At 43.8% G+C, this 18,131-nt stretch overlaps 3 protein-coding genes across 3 annotated transcripts; 2 read left to right on the top strand and 1 right to left on the bottom strand.

The window, feature by feature from the left end:
- On the top strand, positions 109 to 1,099 carry LOC8075869. The gene has a single exon (XM_002447869.2). It carries the CDS (start codon positions 305 to 307, stop codon positions 656 to 658), a length of 354 nt encoding a protein of 117 aa, XP_002447914.1. The 5' UTR covers positions 109 to 304; the 3' UTR covers positions 659 to 1,099.
- Positions 3,201 to 8,346, bottom strand: LOC8080362 (sm-like protein LSM1B). The gene is made up of 5 exons (XM_002446503.2): positions 8,067 to 8,346; positions 5,950 to 6,018; positions 5,760 to 5,875; positions 5,611 to 5,673; positions 3,201 to 3,622 (listed from the first exon to the last, which is right to left on the bottom strand). Exons 1-5 carry the CDS (start codon positions 8,125 to 8,127, stop codon positions 3,545 to 3,547), a joined length of 387 nt encoding a protein of 128 aa, XP_002446548.1. The 5' UTR covers positions 8,128 to 8,346; the 3' UTR covers positions 3,201 to 3,544.
- Positions 11,593 to 13,518, top strand: LOC8075868 (trihelix transcription factor ASIL2). Its single transcript, XM_002447868.2, has one exon. It carries the CDS (start codon positions 11,985 to 11,987, stop codon positions 13,209 to 13,211), a length of 1,227 nt encoding a protein of 408 aa, XP_002447913.1. The 5' UTR covers positions 11,593 to 11,984; the 3' UTR covers positions 13,212 to 13,518.

Below are 18,131 nucleotides of genomic sequence, written 5' to 3'. Positions count from 1 at the left end.
AATATACTGTACTTTTTTAAAAAAATACGCGTACACTGATGAACCCTGGCCTGGCCCATCCCGACCGTGTCCCTCCGCCGGTCCTCCCTTTATATACGCGCACGGCAGAGGAGCACGAGCACGAGAGCGCAACGCAACAGAGGAGAGAGAGAGAAGGAAACAGCAGCGGCCACGAGGCCACCACCAGCGAGTGAGAGAGAACAGAGGAGGCGCCGGCGCGCCGCGGCGGAGCGAGCAGCGAGAAGGAGCTAGCTAGCTAGCTAGGCGGGCAAAGGTGCCGAGAAAGAAGACGATCTCGACAACAATGGGGGAAGCTCCGCCTCCGTGCGTCATCGTCGTGCCGCGGCGCGCCACCGCGCACTCGTTCCGCCTGCCCCGCCACGGCCGCCGGAAGAAGGTCCACGTCGTCCGGCTCGGCGGCGGCGGCGGCGGCGAAGGGCGCCGCTACGGGCGCGGGCTCAGGCTCCGTCGGTGGCTGCGGCGCGCGGCGTGGCGCCTCGCGGAGCTCTGCGTGGCGGCGCTGTCGGGCCAGGGCCTCCCGGGGGCGCCGCCCAGGCCCAGCGCGGCGCACCACCCGCCGTGGACCGGCGTGGAGCCCTACTTCGCCGCGCCCTTCGTCCCCGTCGCGCGGATGAAGCGCGCCGGAGCGCATGCCTAGCCTAGCTAGCTCGCCGTGCGCGCGCCACGGTCACGCAGTTACATCCATCCAACCAATGCCGAACACGTACACCGGTGTGGTAGCCACAGTCATGTAGGGCAGGCAGGACAGGGGCTGTCGCTGTGGTGTCCGTTCCGTTCCATCCATGGTCACCTTCCATTCTTTTGTTCCGTGACCATCCCTCCATTCTGCGGCTCCTGAAAAACACACAGCAAGGAAGCATCAAGCAGGGTAGTGTTTGTAGTACGTACTGCGTGCTGCAGCTCCAATCATGAGCGCCATAGATTGTTTTTGTTTTGGACCCATTCCATTCATATGTAGGTTAATAACTAGACAAATGTACTAGCTCACCGTGCTATGGCATATACTCCAGTGACTGTACTTAAATTTGTACTGCTGCTGTCTGCTACTGATAACTAATGAATATGTTACTACTGTCAATGCTCCTAACTGTCTATAACGAACCGGTGTCCCATGCACGAGATCTCCTCTCAGACGATCCATCGATTCACTGCTCCTTACTACACCAGCCATGGCTGCCGGGTCGAGCAGCAGTCTCGGTTCTAAATAGCGCGCTATAGCGCTATTTAGCGTTTTTGGAAGAGGACTGCTAAGGTATGGAGATTTTAACGCTAAATGTTTGTTCCCGCTATTAGCAGCTAATAGCGCGCTAATTTCGCTAAATTGGGTTAGTTTAGCGCCGCTATTTGGCCTTGGGATTCATTTCCATCGATCCAAATAACTTGGAGGCCCCCCCAAATAGCAAGGATATGTCCTTGTATGTTATTATTGATGTATCATATATGAACTATGAACTTTGATGTAATATGTTAGTAACACTTTGAAATATCTATCACTATTGATATTCATAATGCTTTCATTTTTATTATGTGTAAAATTATATGATGTTTGACATATTTTTTGCTCTGCCGCTAAATGGCTTAGCCCGCTATTAACGCGCTATAGCTTTTCTTAGCCTTTTAGAGAGGCTGCCGCTAAGAGGCTTAGCTCGCTATTTAAAACACTGCCAGCAGTACAGCACGACCTGCCGATCGCGTCGCGTGCAGTAGATACGCCTGCAGGGGCGACGCCACACTATGTTTGGGTGGTGCACCGGCACCAGGTAAAAAAAATATATTTACTACTATTAATTTATTTTTACCATATAAATTAGTTGAAATTAGTATATTTCTACGTGGCTCTGAATACTGTGCACCACTGTAAATTTTAAGCTGGCTTCGCCCCTGTAACGCCCGATGGAGCTTTTCCCACCAGAGTTGGTTGCTCACGTGAAGGGTGAACCCCGCCAACCCCCGCCGTCATTTAACGCCGGATTTCCGGCGGATCCCGTCCGTGACCATGCATGGTGTCCGGTGCCCGCACGGTAGACGAGTTCGGCCGCCGAGGACGTGCGGTGCGGCACGGGGGGGCCTACGCCTACCGCTCGCTGCCGGTGACTCGACGCCGACGGTTGGGAGCCGCTGCCTGGATGGATGGATCGATGGAGACCACACCCACAATCCCACATGCACGCTGCCGTCTTCAATGGCCGGCGGATAAGGATCGCAGGCGTCCTGCCTCCTGCTGCCGGCGGCCCCGGCCTCATGAGGAGCTCGCACCGCCATGTGCGCTGCCACGCCCGGGCAGTACCGAACATGGCAATTAATCAACGGAGGCGCCCAACCTACCGTGCGTGCGCAAGTGTGCTTCATTCATCGACCGGTCAATTGAGATCTCCCGATTTGTACTACTAGCTCCTCTCCTCTCCCTCTCCTCCAACTGAGATCTGCCGGCTGACACCACTGATGCCTGATTGGGAGAACGGAGGGTTCCAGCTCCCGTGTCTGGCTCGTTCCAGTGTCCTGTTGGCGTCACGGAAGTTGGACGGATCTCCGTCCTCACTGCCCGTGCCTACGCTTTGCTTGGGGTAGGAGGTCAGGAGGAAGCTAATGTGTGTGTGTGTGTGATTGGTGTCGGTATCAACGGAACGTGGGCCATGAATTAATATCTGTTAGGTACCAGCAGCCATTATCAGCTCATTTGCTTCGTTAGCAGCATTGCAACCCTATTCGCTTCAGCTTATTTACCGAATCTATTTGGCAGTGTTTTTCTCGCAACAAATCGGCAAAGAGTACTTTCAATCATGGCTTTTGAGCCAAGAAACCCTTCACCCCTGCGCTGTTCCTCACCGGTACAACCGGCCAAACTGCAGATGCTGGTATGGATGGCTCGGCCGATGCAAGATTTCAACTGTATCACATTACGCCCAGGAGGGCAGGAGGATGGACATGGGCAGCAGGGACGGGGAAAGTGACGCTCGGACAGCAGCCCGCACCACAGGCTAGCTGGGCTCGTTTTGCTTCACTTGCATTGCATGTCACTGGGGATACAGTATTATTGTTGTTCATTCAAAAAAGATACAGTATTATTGTTGCAAGGCTAGACCAGGTCAGCACAGCACGCATGTTGCGCCGCTGCTGCGCTGATTGGCAGCTTGATTGATTAGCTAGCTCCGGCCTCCAGGATCCAATCCAATCAGGTATACAGTAATGTCAGTTATATAAATAAATCCCGATTGTGCAAAAGGCACTGTTTCGAACGACAAGGAGAGCGCAGGGCATCATCTCCTCAGGCAATCAATCAACACAGTTCACAAAGCTGCATCAGGAGGCTATCAAAGGATTCTGTGGCCACAAAAGTAGTAGAAAACAGCACTGCTAGTTAAAAGGAATTTGTTCGCTGAACCCTCCATCAATCCAAAGCGTTTCTGGACAAACGAGAAGCATGCGACTGTGGGATACGGCGCAGTCATCAGGTATGGCACAGGCCGCCACTAAAAACTCCGCGGCCACAAAATGGGAGCAGCAACCTACCACGGAAACGATCTTAATCGAAGTCTAGGAACTCCATCCGTTTCCTCATCGTGCCTTTCAGATCCCTTGCTTCTCGCTCTGCCTTTTCAGCCTGGATGGAACAAAAAACAAAAAAAATACCATTAGCTAGTGTATTGACAACATGGAGGAGTCAGGTTCCTTTGTCTAAGCGTAAAGGTAAGCCATGCAAACATATTTCAATGGTGGATTGCAGATTTGTCTAGTGTATGAAAAGCCAGGATCCTGAAGTCCTTTTGAATTGTTCATCCTAGGAGCAGAATTTTGGGGTACAAAAAAGGCAAACTGTTTCTTCTAGGAACTGCACGCTGTCATGTTGCTAACCGCAATAACTTCGTGTTTATACAGATTATTAGTATCTGTTCTGTCAAGGTCGTCGGGACCGAGGGTAGGAGGACCGCGGCTACGAAGTTCGTAGCCCCTGTCCGTGGTTGCCGATCGGGTTATCCCCCCAGATCGCGATCACGTCGACGGGTTATACCCCCAGTCGCCGGCTTTAGGAAAAGAGGAAGATTAGATTGATAATTCTTTGATACCCCAACCGAAACTCCTAAACTCTAGGACTCAGAAAGGAAAGACCCAAAACTAAATCCTACTCGATCTCCTGCTGCCCCAGCCGGACGGCGCGCTCGGCCGCGCGTCGCACATCACGCGACCTGCGGCGCCTGGAGTATGCGCGCCCGTACATGACATGTTCCTTCTCCGCAGTTTATTCTTAAGCATTAGAAGATTCAGATAGACCAGATGGAAGGAACATGTTTGAGAATGCTACGGCAGGCCAAAGGTGAGACTGCACAAATGCAGCAGGTCTGACTGTCTGGAATAGGGTAAAACCTTTGTTTTGCACTTTTGCTCCCATGTCAGTTCCAGACTTCCAGGTTTGTATGAGTATTCCTTTCTTTTTGTCAGATTAAGTAATTGGTTTCATCCAAATTGCACTAATGGAATTGCTTGCCTCCCTATGAAAGAGTCCTAATCGTCTAACCCCTTTTTAAAATAAAGTAGCACCAATACAGAGTGCTACAATCTAATACAGGCAAGCCTACATTCCAAGTATATATATATATATATATATATATATATATATATATATATATACAAGGCAATAAGCAGACCAAACATTAACAGTCCATATTTTACTTCCATAGAATTTGTTTTTTTATTAATTAATAATGCTTAGATCTTGGAAGAAAAAACATGGTCCAACGTTACATACAAGTTCCATTTTTGTTTGAATGTAAAAGTAAATCAAAAGATGCAATAGTTTCCACAATAAATATCACAACTAAGATTTTAGAGAAATAAATATTCTCATCTTTATTGTTCATGTAAACTATTTGTCTAGACTGCTCGCACATATGTACCAGACTGCAAAGAAGTTACTTAGGAGTTAGGACACAAAAATGACAATGGTTGCGTCCACAGTTTTCCACGTTATATGATGGGTTGCAAAAGTTACAACAATCTACATATTCTCTGTATTTTCATCTAATACGAAGTTTCTGTATTTCTTTAAGGCCCTGTTTAGTTCCCCATGGAATGCAAATTGTAAAATGCCAACTACTTTGGAATGATGAAATGCAAAAATGCCAAAATTTTCAGGGTTATGTTTAGTTCCATCCAAAATGCAGAATTTTTCAGGGGTAATGAAGGCTGGCATGAGCTCCCAGGCTCTTTTGGGCTTTTTTTTTTTGCCTCTTGAGGCCAAAATCCAGAATGGAAAATGGCAACCATTTTGCCAAAAATTTTCGGATGGTGTTTAGTTCCATTCTGCAGAATGGTGGGCCAAAACCCAATTTTTTTTTTGGCTCAAATGGGAAACTAAACAGGCCCTAAGGCTCAAACTATGGCCATAGCAACTTATCAGTAAAACACCCCGTAAAATAGCAAGACAACAAACTTTTTAGTGCCACAGTTTAAATTGTCTTTGGGAAAACACAGGGCTGTTCATGAATAATCTGTATCACTAGGATAGGATATCAACACGCATGTGTGAAATGCAGAAAAGATTTAGTTAAACACCATAAAAGGCTTCAAAACAGATTGAGGGTACGTGAATACCTTTCTTATTTCTGCTTCTGAAACACATGTCATGTGAGCAGGGAGTTCATCCTTTTCGCGATCCTGCTCAATGCAATATACCAGATCTATAACATCAACGTGGAGACATAAGTTTGACCATGCTCACTTTTAATGCAACATGTTATTACCAATTCTCCGATTAAAACAACATTCTCTCCTCGGATAACATACAGACCAAGAGGAACATCACAATATTGTTCCCCTACAATCACTCGTTCACAAGCACCCTGAAGAACAACATTTGCTGCAAAGTATACGAGAATATTAGTAGCAGAAAATATGATTGGAAACAACACTAAGGAAAGTGGCAGTGCATACCAAACTGATCAAATGAGCAGAGGGTGCCAAGAAGTTTCCGTCCATCTCTTAGCAGGACAATAAGTTTCTCTGAGATCAGATACGAAATAAATTAGTGCCATTGGTTTAAAAAAATTTGAGATGAAGAAGGCCATGCACAAGGAATACTTAAGTACTATTGTTCTCATTTTTTATTAAATATATAAAAGAAATGTTCATTAACATGAGTACATGACCATGGTAGTACAATAGTTTCGTTTAAACTATTTTATCAAAAGAGCATCATCCATGCAATCACTAATAATACTTCCAAGGTAATGAAAGTAGACAGAAGAAATTTTAGCATACTCTTCTAAGTAACCTACCTATATACACCAATTACGAATGAAATATTAAATGAACAAAGGATATGCCACGGTAATCTTACACTTGGCATGCCTTAGGAACAAAATTGATTGAAGATGCAACATCATTTGCAAATAGTATTTAGCACCCACTCAGATTTACAAAGACTGGATTAAAAGATTGATTTACAAATATGCCAAGAAACCAATAGACAAGTAGACAACTAACAATATACTCTGGAAGCGAGTTATGCTATTGTGTCACTAATGCCTTGCACTGGCACTGCAGCTACCCAAATGCTTGCATCAGTTACCCTCACTTCTCATTATCTCATGTGCACTTACAAAAGTGCTAAACTGCTAAACAATCATAATGCCACCGCTTATTAAAAAAACACTCTGGTTTTCCACCATCACAAGGAAACACTTTCAACTCAACATGTATTGAGGTGTTAAGAATTCAACAGATTCAAAGGAACTCAGGTGGGCAGGCTTCTCATTGTCTCATATACACTACAAAACCAATAGCCATATTAATGAATCATAGTGTCATCAGCTTGCAAAATCGCTGCAAGGTTCTACTGACGTAGCCTCATAGGCCAGACAATTTAATTTAAGTTCCTATTTAGTTATAAAATTCATCAACCAATTCAGAGGGAGCTCAGACGGACAGAAGGTGATGTCTTTTCTAATGGCAGACAATGGAAGTACCAAATAACATCTTCAAACAACTAACAGCTATCATAGCTAAGTTTAAATTTTACTCAAAGGTGCACATAATCCACTGAAGGGAAAATTGGAAGAAAAACAGAAATTTACTATCAGTGAACCAAAGAAAATGGTGTTTGGAGATTGAAGAACACACCAAAGTTGTCTTACAATTAGGCTGGTCCAACACAGAACTACTACACAGAACTCAAACATTTCATAATCAAGTCTATCCAAGTCCAACCAACCAAATGTCCCAAATGCAATACAATTGTTCGAATGATAGCACATGACATGGTCCGATAAGCCATAATTTTGTAGATAGAATTAAGTTTGCATGAATAATTGCCAAAAACATTGTGGAACCAAATCATGAGACCTAACAACCTTTTACAATGCTTACGTGCTATTTGGTTCGTTTCTCATTAACATAAATGGAAACAAATCAATTCAAATTGTATGTGTGGCGGTAACATCGGCAGCTTTAATTTGTTTACATTTGCATTACAGTGCTGCAACCAAACAGCATGTTGGTGTGAACACACCAGAACTCAGCCTTCATATGAACGAGGCACAACCAACTCCAGGTAAGATTTCTATGAACAAACATAAGGCATTCTAATTCAGTACAGAGACATGGTAGCATTCAGACATTGGCACAAACCATACACACAAAAGATCTGTAGACTATCAGCATAAATGGATAAACCTACAGAAGCTTTGATAAAGTTCAAGACAAAATTGGAGCAGGTTACAGGACAAATACTATCTCTCACCGAACCTAAATGAGCTGTATCGATATGGATGACTGCATAACCCATAAGAGCCTCTTCACCTACTAACAACGGCTACAGGGATTTGCAGAGAATCACCTACTAATGTGCCTGCTTTTGATCCGAACCACTCACAGGAGACAATCGTCAGTACGAAATTTTCACAATGACTTGCAATCACGGCCTCCGCAAGCAGGAATCTAGGCCAATCGGATCTACGACCCCCCTAAAAATCAAATCTAGGTGCATCGGCAGCATCTAGGTAACTAGACAAGCTCAGAAACATCGCAGATAGGGGATCGCAAAAACTCACTGTCCAAGAAGCCGGCGAGGGAGGTGGAGAGGAGGATGTCGTCGGGCGCGGACCAAGACATCGCGCAGATCCCCCAATCCGGCTCCAGAAACCGGAGCTGATGCGCCGCGGCTGGGATCGGAGTTGCTTCTACAGCTTGGGACCAAGCTGCTTAGCGGCCCCCCCCAGGGAAAACCACTGCTAGGGTTCGCGTGGGAGTGGAGTGCTCTCGCGTGACGGAAGCAGGGAGGAGCAGAGTTCGGTGCTTGATGCACGGACAGGGAAGAAGCAGATCGAAAGGGTTTGGTACTTGATAAGAGACGAGCCGCTGACCAGTGGGCCCAGGAGGTCTATTCCTTTTGGCTTGCGTGCATCTTGTATTTCGAGCAACTCGTTTTCAACCTTCAATTCGCACAAGAAGTTATGAAATTGGGTACTGATAAAAAAAAGTTATGAAATTGGATACTGGACATCTTTTAAATTATTGAAATAGGATAAATTTAGTCCTCTAGCTAGTTTTTAAAAGTGATTTTCTATTTTCATAAATATTAAAATTTTTAATCTATAAATTTCATAACTTATTTATTTTAAAGCAAAAAATGTGAAACCAATACCATTTTTTCCTAAAAACTCATTTAATCATTTATAGCCATCTAAAACTTACTTGTTCTTGTTTCTAATATAAACTAGACCATAAGCAATAAACCAATAGGAAATACATAAGTTCTAAATAACTATAAATAGATTACCAACAATTAGATAACATTTTAGGAAAAAATGTATTAGGCCTTGTTTAGTTCCGAAAACTTTTTGGTTTTGAGTACTGTAGCACTTTCGTTTTATTTGGTAATCTTGTCCAATCATGGACTAACTAGGCTCAAAAGATTCATCTCGCGGTTTACAGACAAACTGTGCAATTAGTTTTTGTTTTCGTCTATATTTAATGCTCAAAATATGTGCCGCAAGATTCGATGTGACGGAAAATCTTGAAATCTTTTTGGTTTTTGGGTTGAACTAAACAAGGCCTTAGTTTTATTTTTTTATTTCAAGTACGTGAGTTATGAATTTTTAGATGTTCAAACAGGTTTTTTATTATTGTGAAAAATAGAAAATCAACTTTAAAAGTAGCCAAAGGACCAAATCTATTTGGTTTTGACACCTAGAGGTTGTTCAGTACCCAATATCATAATTTAGGTTTGAAAATCAGACTGTCGTGCACATGAAGGTTGAAAATGCACGTAACCCTTCGTGTAAGTGGAACGCCACGGCGGCACCCTTAATTTTTTGTATATACTATGTATAATTTCGAATAAATGCTAGTTCAAAAGAAAACTAATTGGGTTTCCTAAAGTCTATATGGCGATGAAGTGCATGGTAATGAGTAAAAAGTAAATATGAAGTACAAAGTACATAGTAAATGAGAAGTATGATTCTTTGGCCTTCTTTGGTAGCTTCTAGAGCTGATTCTCTGCTAAATTTAGTAGAAGCTCTGCCAAACTTTTTTGAGAGAAGTGGTTCTCTAATATGAACTAAAAGGCTAGGAGCTAAAAAAAAGTAACTTCTCCTAATTATATATAGTGATTATCCATTGTAATTTTGATAGTTTATGCTAATCAAATCAATGTTATCCTAAACGCTAAACGGTAAACAGTCGGTCACCCTTCGTTTAGCGTTTAAACTGTTTAGACGGTGTTTAAACGGATTAAAACGGTCTAAACGGTTTTACACAATATTACAAAAATGTACATATTTTTTAATGTAAAATCAATCATTCTATCATTTATACATATTTATGCAACTAAAAACCATTTATTTTATTATGTATATATGTTTTGGATGTTAGAAGAATTAAATATACATATTTATGCATGTAACAAATCAATTTTAGATATTTATTAATATAATAAATTTAAGTATACAAATTGTTGATATAAAATTCAACTAGATTTACCTAGTGTTTGCCTAAACGCCCGTTTAAACAGCCGTTTATCACGTTTAATACCGTTTACAACCGTTCCGTGTAGGCCGTTTAGACCGTTTTCCCTGTTTTTTGACCGTTTAAACGGTCAATCGTTTAATTTCCCCTTTACCCCCTAAACAAAACAGTTTGCCACCGTTTACCGTTTAATGATCGTTTAATCGGCCGTTTAGGCCGTTTAGGCGAACACTGAATCAAATAGAAACACTTCTCTTAGAGAATTAGCTTCCATAGAGAATCATGGAGCTCTACTAAGGCCTTGTTTAGATCAAAAACTTTTTGGATTTTGACACTGTAGCACTTTCGTTTTTTTACAAACATTATCCAATTATAGAGTAACTAGGCTTAAAAGATTCGTTTCGTGATTACAGATAAACTGTGCAATTAGTTATCTTTTTTATCTATATTTAATGTTCCATGCATGTGCCGTAAAATTCGATGTGATGGAAAATCTTGTAAAGTTTTAGGGTTTTGGGTGTATCTAACCAAGGCTTAAATTGGGCCTTATGTGTTTCAACGGGAAGAAGGACCGCAAGCTTGACGACTGCTTAGGCTACTGCATTTGTCAGTGGCAAGAAAGCGCTTGAGAACGCTCGACTTGCCAAGGGCTCAATGCGCATGCCAAGGTCTTGTTTAGTTTCGAAAAATGAAAAGTTTTCGGTACTGTAGCACTTTTATTTGTTTGTGACAAATGTTATCCAATCATGGACTAACTAGGATCAAAATATTCGTGTCGTAATTTACAGCTAAACTTGTTTTCGTCTATATTTAATGTTTCATGCATGTGCCACAAGATTCGATGTGACGGGGAATCTTGAAAACTTTTTGGTTTTCAGGGTGAAGTAAACAAGACCCAAGATGAGTTTGTATGGGTTGTGAACGAGACCTTTTTTTTATTTCATCACAAATTTAATGCGTACAATTCGCTTTAGGCCATGTTTAGTTTCCTTAGGAAAAAATTTCGCGTCACTGTAGTACTTTCGTTTGTTTGTAGTGACTGGGCTTAAAAGATTCGTCTCGTAAATTCTGACCAAACTGTGTAATTAGTTTTTTTGTCTATATTTTATACTTTATGTATGCGTCTAAAGATTTGATGTGACGGAGAATCTTGTAAAATGAGTTTTTAGGAAGAAGTAAACAAGGCCTTAGTAAATGATTGGATTTTGCACCGTGTTTATTGAATTTATTAGCTCATGCTAACGAACACTTATTTGATGGAGGGAGTAGGTTTATCATGAAAAATGTTGTTGGTATTTATGCCTTGTTTACTTCTCACAAAAAACCAAAAACTTTTCAAGATTTCTTGTCACATCGAATCTTGTGGTATTGTATGGCGTATCAAAAAAAAAGACAAAAACAAAAATTAATTGTACAGTTTCATGAGATGAATCTTTTAAACCTAATTAGTCTATGATTAAATAATATTTGTCAAATAAATACGAAAATGCTACACAAAATTTTTTCGGAAGTAAACAAGGCCTTAAAAGATTAAAGCGTCACTCTTCTTTCTATTGGCCTCTCTTCTCTCTCTGGTTGATGAGGTATATATGCAGTGCTGGAATTGATATTTCGCGGGCGAAGCCACACGGTCTCCTATCCCAATTTCGTCGTACCGCCCGGTACCGTACCATGGACGGAACGTGGTGGACAAGCGGTCTTCCTGCCGGCCGACGCGTCGGGGTCGGGTTCCAACCAGCCCAAACCACCCCCGCCGCCGGCCGTTTGCCCCCCCGCACTCCACCACCTGACCTGCGCCGGCCCATCCTCCCGGCCTGGCCCAAGCCAACGCGCCCCGCGCTGCCCCTGCCGTGCCGAGTCCCAGCCGGATCCCCCTCAAAGCACGACAACCCCACGCCGCCGGCACCGCCGCACCACCGAAACCAACCCTACCCAAACCAAATCGGATCCGATCCCCTTCCCCTCCCCTCGCCCAATTCGCTCCGATCCGCCGCGACCGCGCGATGGACGACGACGACGACGTGTCGCACTCCCTCTCCCCGTCGCCGCCCTCCTCCTCCGCGCTCCCCGTGGACGGCCCCGTCACCGTCGCCGCTGCGCCGCCGGGCTCCGCCATGGCGGTCGCGCTCCCGATCCATAGGACCGCGGCGTCCCTGTACGCCAGCGCCACCGGCGGCGGCGGCGGCGGCGGGAGCGGAGGCGGGGGCGGGGGCGGCGGGAGGGAGGACGCCTGGAGCGACGGCGCCACCTCCGCGCTCATCGACGCCTGGGGCGAGCGCTTCGTCGCGCTCGGCCGCGGCAGCCTCCGCCACCCGCAGTGGCAGGAGGTCGCCGACGCCGTCTCCTCCCGTGACGGCTACTCCAAGGCGCCCAAGTCCGATGTCCAGTGCAAGAACCGCATCGACACGCTCAAGAAGAAGTACAAGGTCGAGAGGGCCAAGCCAGTCTCCGGCTGGCAGTTCTTCGACCGCCTCGATTTCCTCCTCGCGCCCACCTACGGCAACAAGCCCGGCTCCGGCGGCAACGGCGGCGGCGGAGGGCACAACTCCAACAGCCGCAGCCAGATGCCTGGGGCGCTGCGGGTGGGCTTCCCGCAGCGCAGCCGCACGCCGCTGATGCCCGCGGCAGGCTCCGCGGCCAAGCGGAGGGCGCCTTCGCCGGAGCCGTCGGTGTCCTCCGAGTCCTCCGACGGCTTCCCGCCGGTGCCGGCCCTTCCGGCAGTGAACGGGAAGAGGAAGAGGACGGACGAAGGGCGCGCCGACGACGGTGGCAGCAGCGGCGATGACCGCGCGCAGGGGCTTCGGGAGCTGGCGCAGGCGATACGGCGCTTCGGCGAGGCGTACGAGCGCGTGGAGGCTGCCAAGCTGGAGCAGGCCGCCGAGATGGAGCGTCGGCGCATGGACTTCACGCAGGAGCTGGAGTCGCAGCGCGTGCAGTTCTTCCTCAACACGCAGATGGAGCTCACGCAGGCGAAGAACCACGCGTCTCCTGCCACGGCCGCCGTCCCTGCCGGTGGCTCGTCTAGGAGGATGTCAGTGGTTACCGACGCCGGTGGCAGCAGTAATCACCATAGCCGTTACCGGATCAGCCATGGTGACAGGCACCGTCATGCTCCGCGCCCACATTACCAGCAGTACCATGACAACAACAATCACGCGGTGGCAGCGGCTGCAAGTGAGGGTGAGCAGTCTGATGACGAGGAGGATGATTATGAAGAAGAGAGCCAGTAACTGTATCGGCGATTCGCCATAATTTATATAGGTATCGTCATAGAATTATTATTGCATTGCTCCGATTTAACTTTTGTATTTGATCCAAAGAGGAGATAATGACTTGTTATGGGAGTAGTGGAAATTGGTCATCTTAGTAAAAGTACTAGCATTAGCATTAGATAGCCCCTTGCTGTACCATGATGTTAGTTAAATTCGTTGCTTGCTTCTCAACATTGCGTTAATAACATCTGATGTGATCTCATTCGTGTCAACAATTGGCAAAGTTACTGCTGAATGGCAATGTGGCATGCTGGGAGTTGTATCAGGCTTTTTTTGTATTTGGCAATTATTATCCAAGCATAGACTAACTAGGCTCAAAAAATTTGCCTCACAAATTATAAACAAACTGTGCAACTAGTTATTTTTTCTATGATGTGACAGAGAATCTTGAAAAGTTTTTTTTTCATTTTGGGTGGAACTAAACAAGACCTCATGCTTAGCTTGCTCCTTTTGGAACAGCAAGCAATCAGCCATGAGAGTTGATGGAACTGATCCATGTTCATAATGCTGTGGAGCAATGCTTTGCCTCTACGGTGGCTGTATATGCAGAATAAAAAAAAATCAGTATGGTGGAGTGGGCATTGCAGAAACCCTTGTGTAAGGTAAGGTTCTTCAATCATGAAAGGGAAGGTTCTTCCCTAGAAGTGGAAAGCACCGAGGAATCTACTGTAGCTTTTAACTCTTTTGCAGGGCTGCTGGATACATAAGGGCCCTTTTTAGTTGCAGAAAATTTTACAAAATGGCTATTGTAGTTATTTCGTTTGTATTTGACAATTATTGTTCAATTATGGACTAACTAAGCTCAAAAGATTCGTTTAGCAAAGTACAAGCATACTGTACAATCAATTATTTTTTATCCATATTTAATGCTTTATACATGTGCCACAAGATTCGATGTAACATAGAATTATGAAAAAAGTTGTAAAACTTTTGGAAACCAAACAGCTCCAAGATTTAGGATTTGCATGGAGCATTATAGATAAAAATTTTCACTCCATCCTATCAAATATTTTTAGATAATGTAGCACATTTATAACTACATAGTAATTAGTGTCCAATCATTTGTAACTATAAAAATTGTACTATAGCGCATTTGTAACTAAGGCCTTAGGCCGATTGGTGATGAAAAATTTTTGGGTGTCACATCGGATGTGTCGAAAGAATGTCGGGAGAGTTTTTTATAAAATAATAAAAAATAAATTGCATAGCTCGTTTGGAAACTACAAGACACTATTAAGCATAATTAATCTGTCATTAGCACATGTGGGTTACTATAGCACTTAAGGCTAATCATGGACTAACTAGACTTAAAAGATTCGTCTCGCGATTTTCAACCAAACTGTGTAATTAGTTTATTTTTTATCTACATTTAATGTTTCATGCATGTGTCCAAAGATTCTGGGTGAAATTTTTTTAGGTGGGGAACTAAACAGGGCCGTTCCCATCCAAAAACTTTTTATCTTATCCCATCGAATGTTTAGACACATGCACAGAACACTAAATATAGATGAAAGGTCCTAATATGGCTAGAGAGGGAGTGAATAGCTTATTTAAAAAATCTACAAGGCACTAGAGCAAAGGATTAATATAACAAAAGACATAGAACAATTTTGCTCTACCTCTACAAGAGTTGCAAGCCACCTATCCAATAATTCTAATTGTTATGATCTCTAGGCACAAGCAAAGACTATGTCACTACTCTTTACAACTAGTTACAACTAGCTAAAACTAGAAAATACTAGTTACAACTAATTTGCAAGAAGGTAAAGAGATGAGAGATAATTATACCGATGTGTAGAGGATGAACCAATCACAATGTATATCAATATATTCACCGGGAGAATATCAATCACAATATTGACACCAATATTTTTCTCCCGAGGTTCACGTGCTTGCAGGCACGCTAGTCCCCGTTGTGTCGACCAACACTTGGTGGTTCGGCGGCTAATAGGTGTTTCACAAACCTAGCCCAACAAATGGGCGCCACAAGAACCTACCCACAAGTGAGGTAGCTCAATAACACTCCGCCGAGGAATAAGCCCAAGAACCCTCACAAATATCACCTTGATTGGGGGCAGACACAATCACCAAATCCCCTCATCAATCAATAAATCCACAACCGTCTAGGTGACAGCAATCACCAAGAGTAATAAGAAATCCACAATAACAACAATCACCTAGTGCCACAAAAATATGCAGTTTCAAATGCACCTAGGGTTTCCCTCAATCCTTTCTCAGATGAGCACCAAGCTATGAGAGGGAGAGGAGAGGGAGCAGATGCTCACGAGCTCACTGGATCAAACATACAGGCCTCTCAAAAATCTCCCGTAGGATTAGCACTTGGGAGAGATGAGAGAGGGGAGCTCGAGTTCTCTGTTTTCTGGAAAGAAAGAAGTGAAGCGTTCTGTATTCGCGAGATTGAGAGAGAGCCAGAAAGGGGAGCGCTCGGTCTATATTTTCTTGGCCAGCCAGCTCTCCAACGGGCAAAACAACAGTGCCGTTTGCCTCAACGGGCAGCACATGCACTGAGTGACCCTCTGCACTCTCTCAGCAACGGGTCCCAGCAAATAAATGAGCGTGTGACAAAGAGCTGCAACCAGCAGTCCGCATGCACGCCTGCACTCTCCACACTGAATGGACAAACAACACCTCAAAATAATTAAGTACCTCCTTGTACTTGAGTGGACCACTCTATGAAGAGCAAAGGTCAATGACTGTCTCTTTTTATCAAGGTGTGTTCACATTTGCATGCATGCATGCAAATCATCTTTCTCTTTCTCTCTCTCATTTATTATGACAAAAGCTCCACACCAAGCAACGCATGCAAGCATGGTCCCTGACTGCCATTCATTCTTACGGACGATACAGACAGCAAGCAGCAGCTGTAAATTCTTTCAACTGATTCCAACTAGTTGCAACTACTTTTAGCTCTCTTTCACCTGCCTGCTGTTGGGCTGCACACTGGATTTAACTGGTTGCGACTGGTTGTGACTGCTTCCAGCTTCTTACAATTTCCTTCACTTCCTTGCTGTTGAGCTGTGCACTGATTTTAACTAGTTCCAACTGGTCACAACTGCTTCTAGTTTCTTGCAAAAAGCCTTCACTTGCTTGCTGTTAAAACTGTGCACTGCTTTTAACAGCAGCTCGTAGTTCTTCAGCAGTTCACCTTCTGTGAATTTTCAGCACCTTTTCAAGTAGCTAATTTTACCAAAATATTCCAAAATAAATTGGACATTTAAATTAGCTTTTCACAAATATTTTTATAGGCTTTCTCATGCAGCTCACCACGTCACTAAGCGCTAGGTAAATGCAAATGAAAAACATACTTAGTGGCACTAGATAACCATTGCAATTAAAGATTTCCCCTCTTTATAGTACGGTTATCTATCCTAAATCCACTCACACCCACTAGGTGTCTTGAGCGGCAAAACAAAATGGCCCTATTAAAAATACCTTTGCCTTGAGCCCATTTTGTTTTTCTCTTTTTTCTTTTCCAAGTTGGAGCACTTGGATATTAACTTTTAGTCACCTCCATCACCATGACCATCATCTAGCTCCATCACTTGGTGTGTACCAACCTATCTTTATATTTTACTCATGACAAAGGTTAGTACACATAGGTTTCAATTATCCAAAACCAAACTAGGGCTTTCAATAGATTAAAAATAGTTAAATGCACAGAGCACTAATTAATTACACAGTTTACATGTATTTTACAAGACGAATCTTTTAAGTTTAATTAGTCCATAATTGGATACTAATTGCTATAGTTATAAATATGCTACAATAATTAAACATGTTTCTTACTTTTTATCCTATTCCCATCAAATATTTGGACACATGCATGAGACATTGGATATAGATAAAAAATAACTAATTGCACAGTTTGTATATAGGGTCTGTTCGCTGGCTTGAAAAGTTATGACTGAAAGTATTGTTCGCTGATTTATTATGAGAGGAAAATACTGATGGCAGCTTAGAGCAAGTATAGTAACTAACTGTAAGCTGACTAAATGCTAAGGTAGAGGAAAGAGGGGAGGAGAGAGAGGAGGAGCATGCTGTTTAGGCACAAGAACCATGAAACTTTATAAGAGAGACAAGTGAGCCATGTATTAATAGTGAATAGCTAACTATTATATGGGTGGGCTGGAAAAAAATTGCAAGGAACCTTACAATCAGCAAATAGGCTACATTATTAGTCTTGCTCTTATAAGACAAGCGAACTGGTTCTTGTGAGACGGATTTTTTAAACCTAATTAATTTATATAATTAGATACTAAGAGCATCTCCAAGGTTTTTGCATTTGAGGTTTGGATTTGAGTAATTTGCCAAAAAGCTCCAAAAGAGGTATCCAACGGTTTTGCATTTGGAGTTTGCAATTTGGGCAACTTGGCAAATAAGGGAGCAAACTTGGCAAAAATGCCAAACCGTGGACGACTTTGCAAATATGCCAAGCCGTTGACATCCCTAATCGCGCGAGCAAAGTCACGCGCGAGGAAAGCGCGCGCGCCTAGAGACCTTCTATTTTTATCCTTTGCCAAGTCCAAATGCCAATTTCTTTGGAGATGACCTATTTTTATCCTTTGCATTTTGTTATGGAAGTTCCTAATAGCAACAAATGCCAAGTCAATTTGCCAAAGCCTTTAGAGATGCTCTAACTACTATATAGTTACAAATGTGATACAACTAAACAAGGCCATAGTTGACCGGCAACGGAAATTTGGTACTCCCTCTGTCCTAATTTGGCACGCACGCTCACCCCTGGCCTGCCTCTTGGACAAGGTTGTTGGGCTGATCAAAATTGGGCTTGGTCTCGATGCCTAAAATTAGCCCACTCTGTAAACTGGCCTTTTTTTTCGAGACGTAAACTGGCCTGAC

This window comes from Sorghum bicolor, chromosome 6 (assembly GCF_000003195.3).
Source record: "Sorghum bicolor cultivar BTx623 chromosome 6, Sorghum_bicolor_NCBIv3, whole genome shotgun sequence".
NCBI lineage: Eukaryota > Viridiplantae > Streptophyta > Magnoliopsida > Poales > Poaceae > Sorghum > Sorghum bicolor.
The sequence above is the reverse complement of the archived record's forward strand: the minus strand, read 5'-3'. Positions and strand labels throughout refer to the sequence as shown.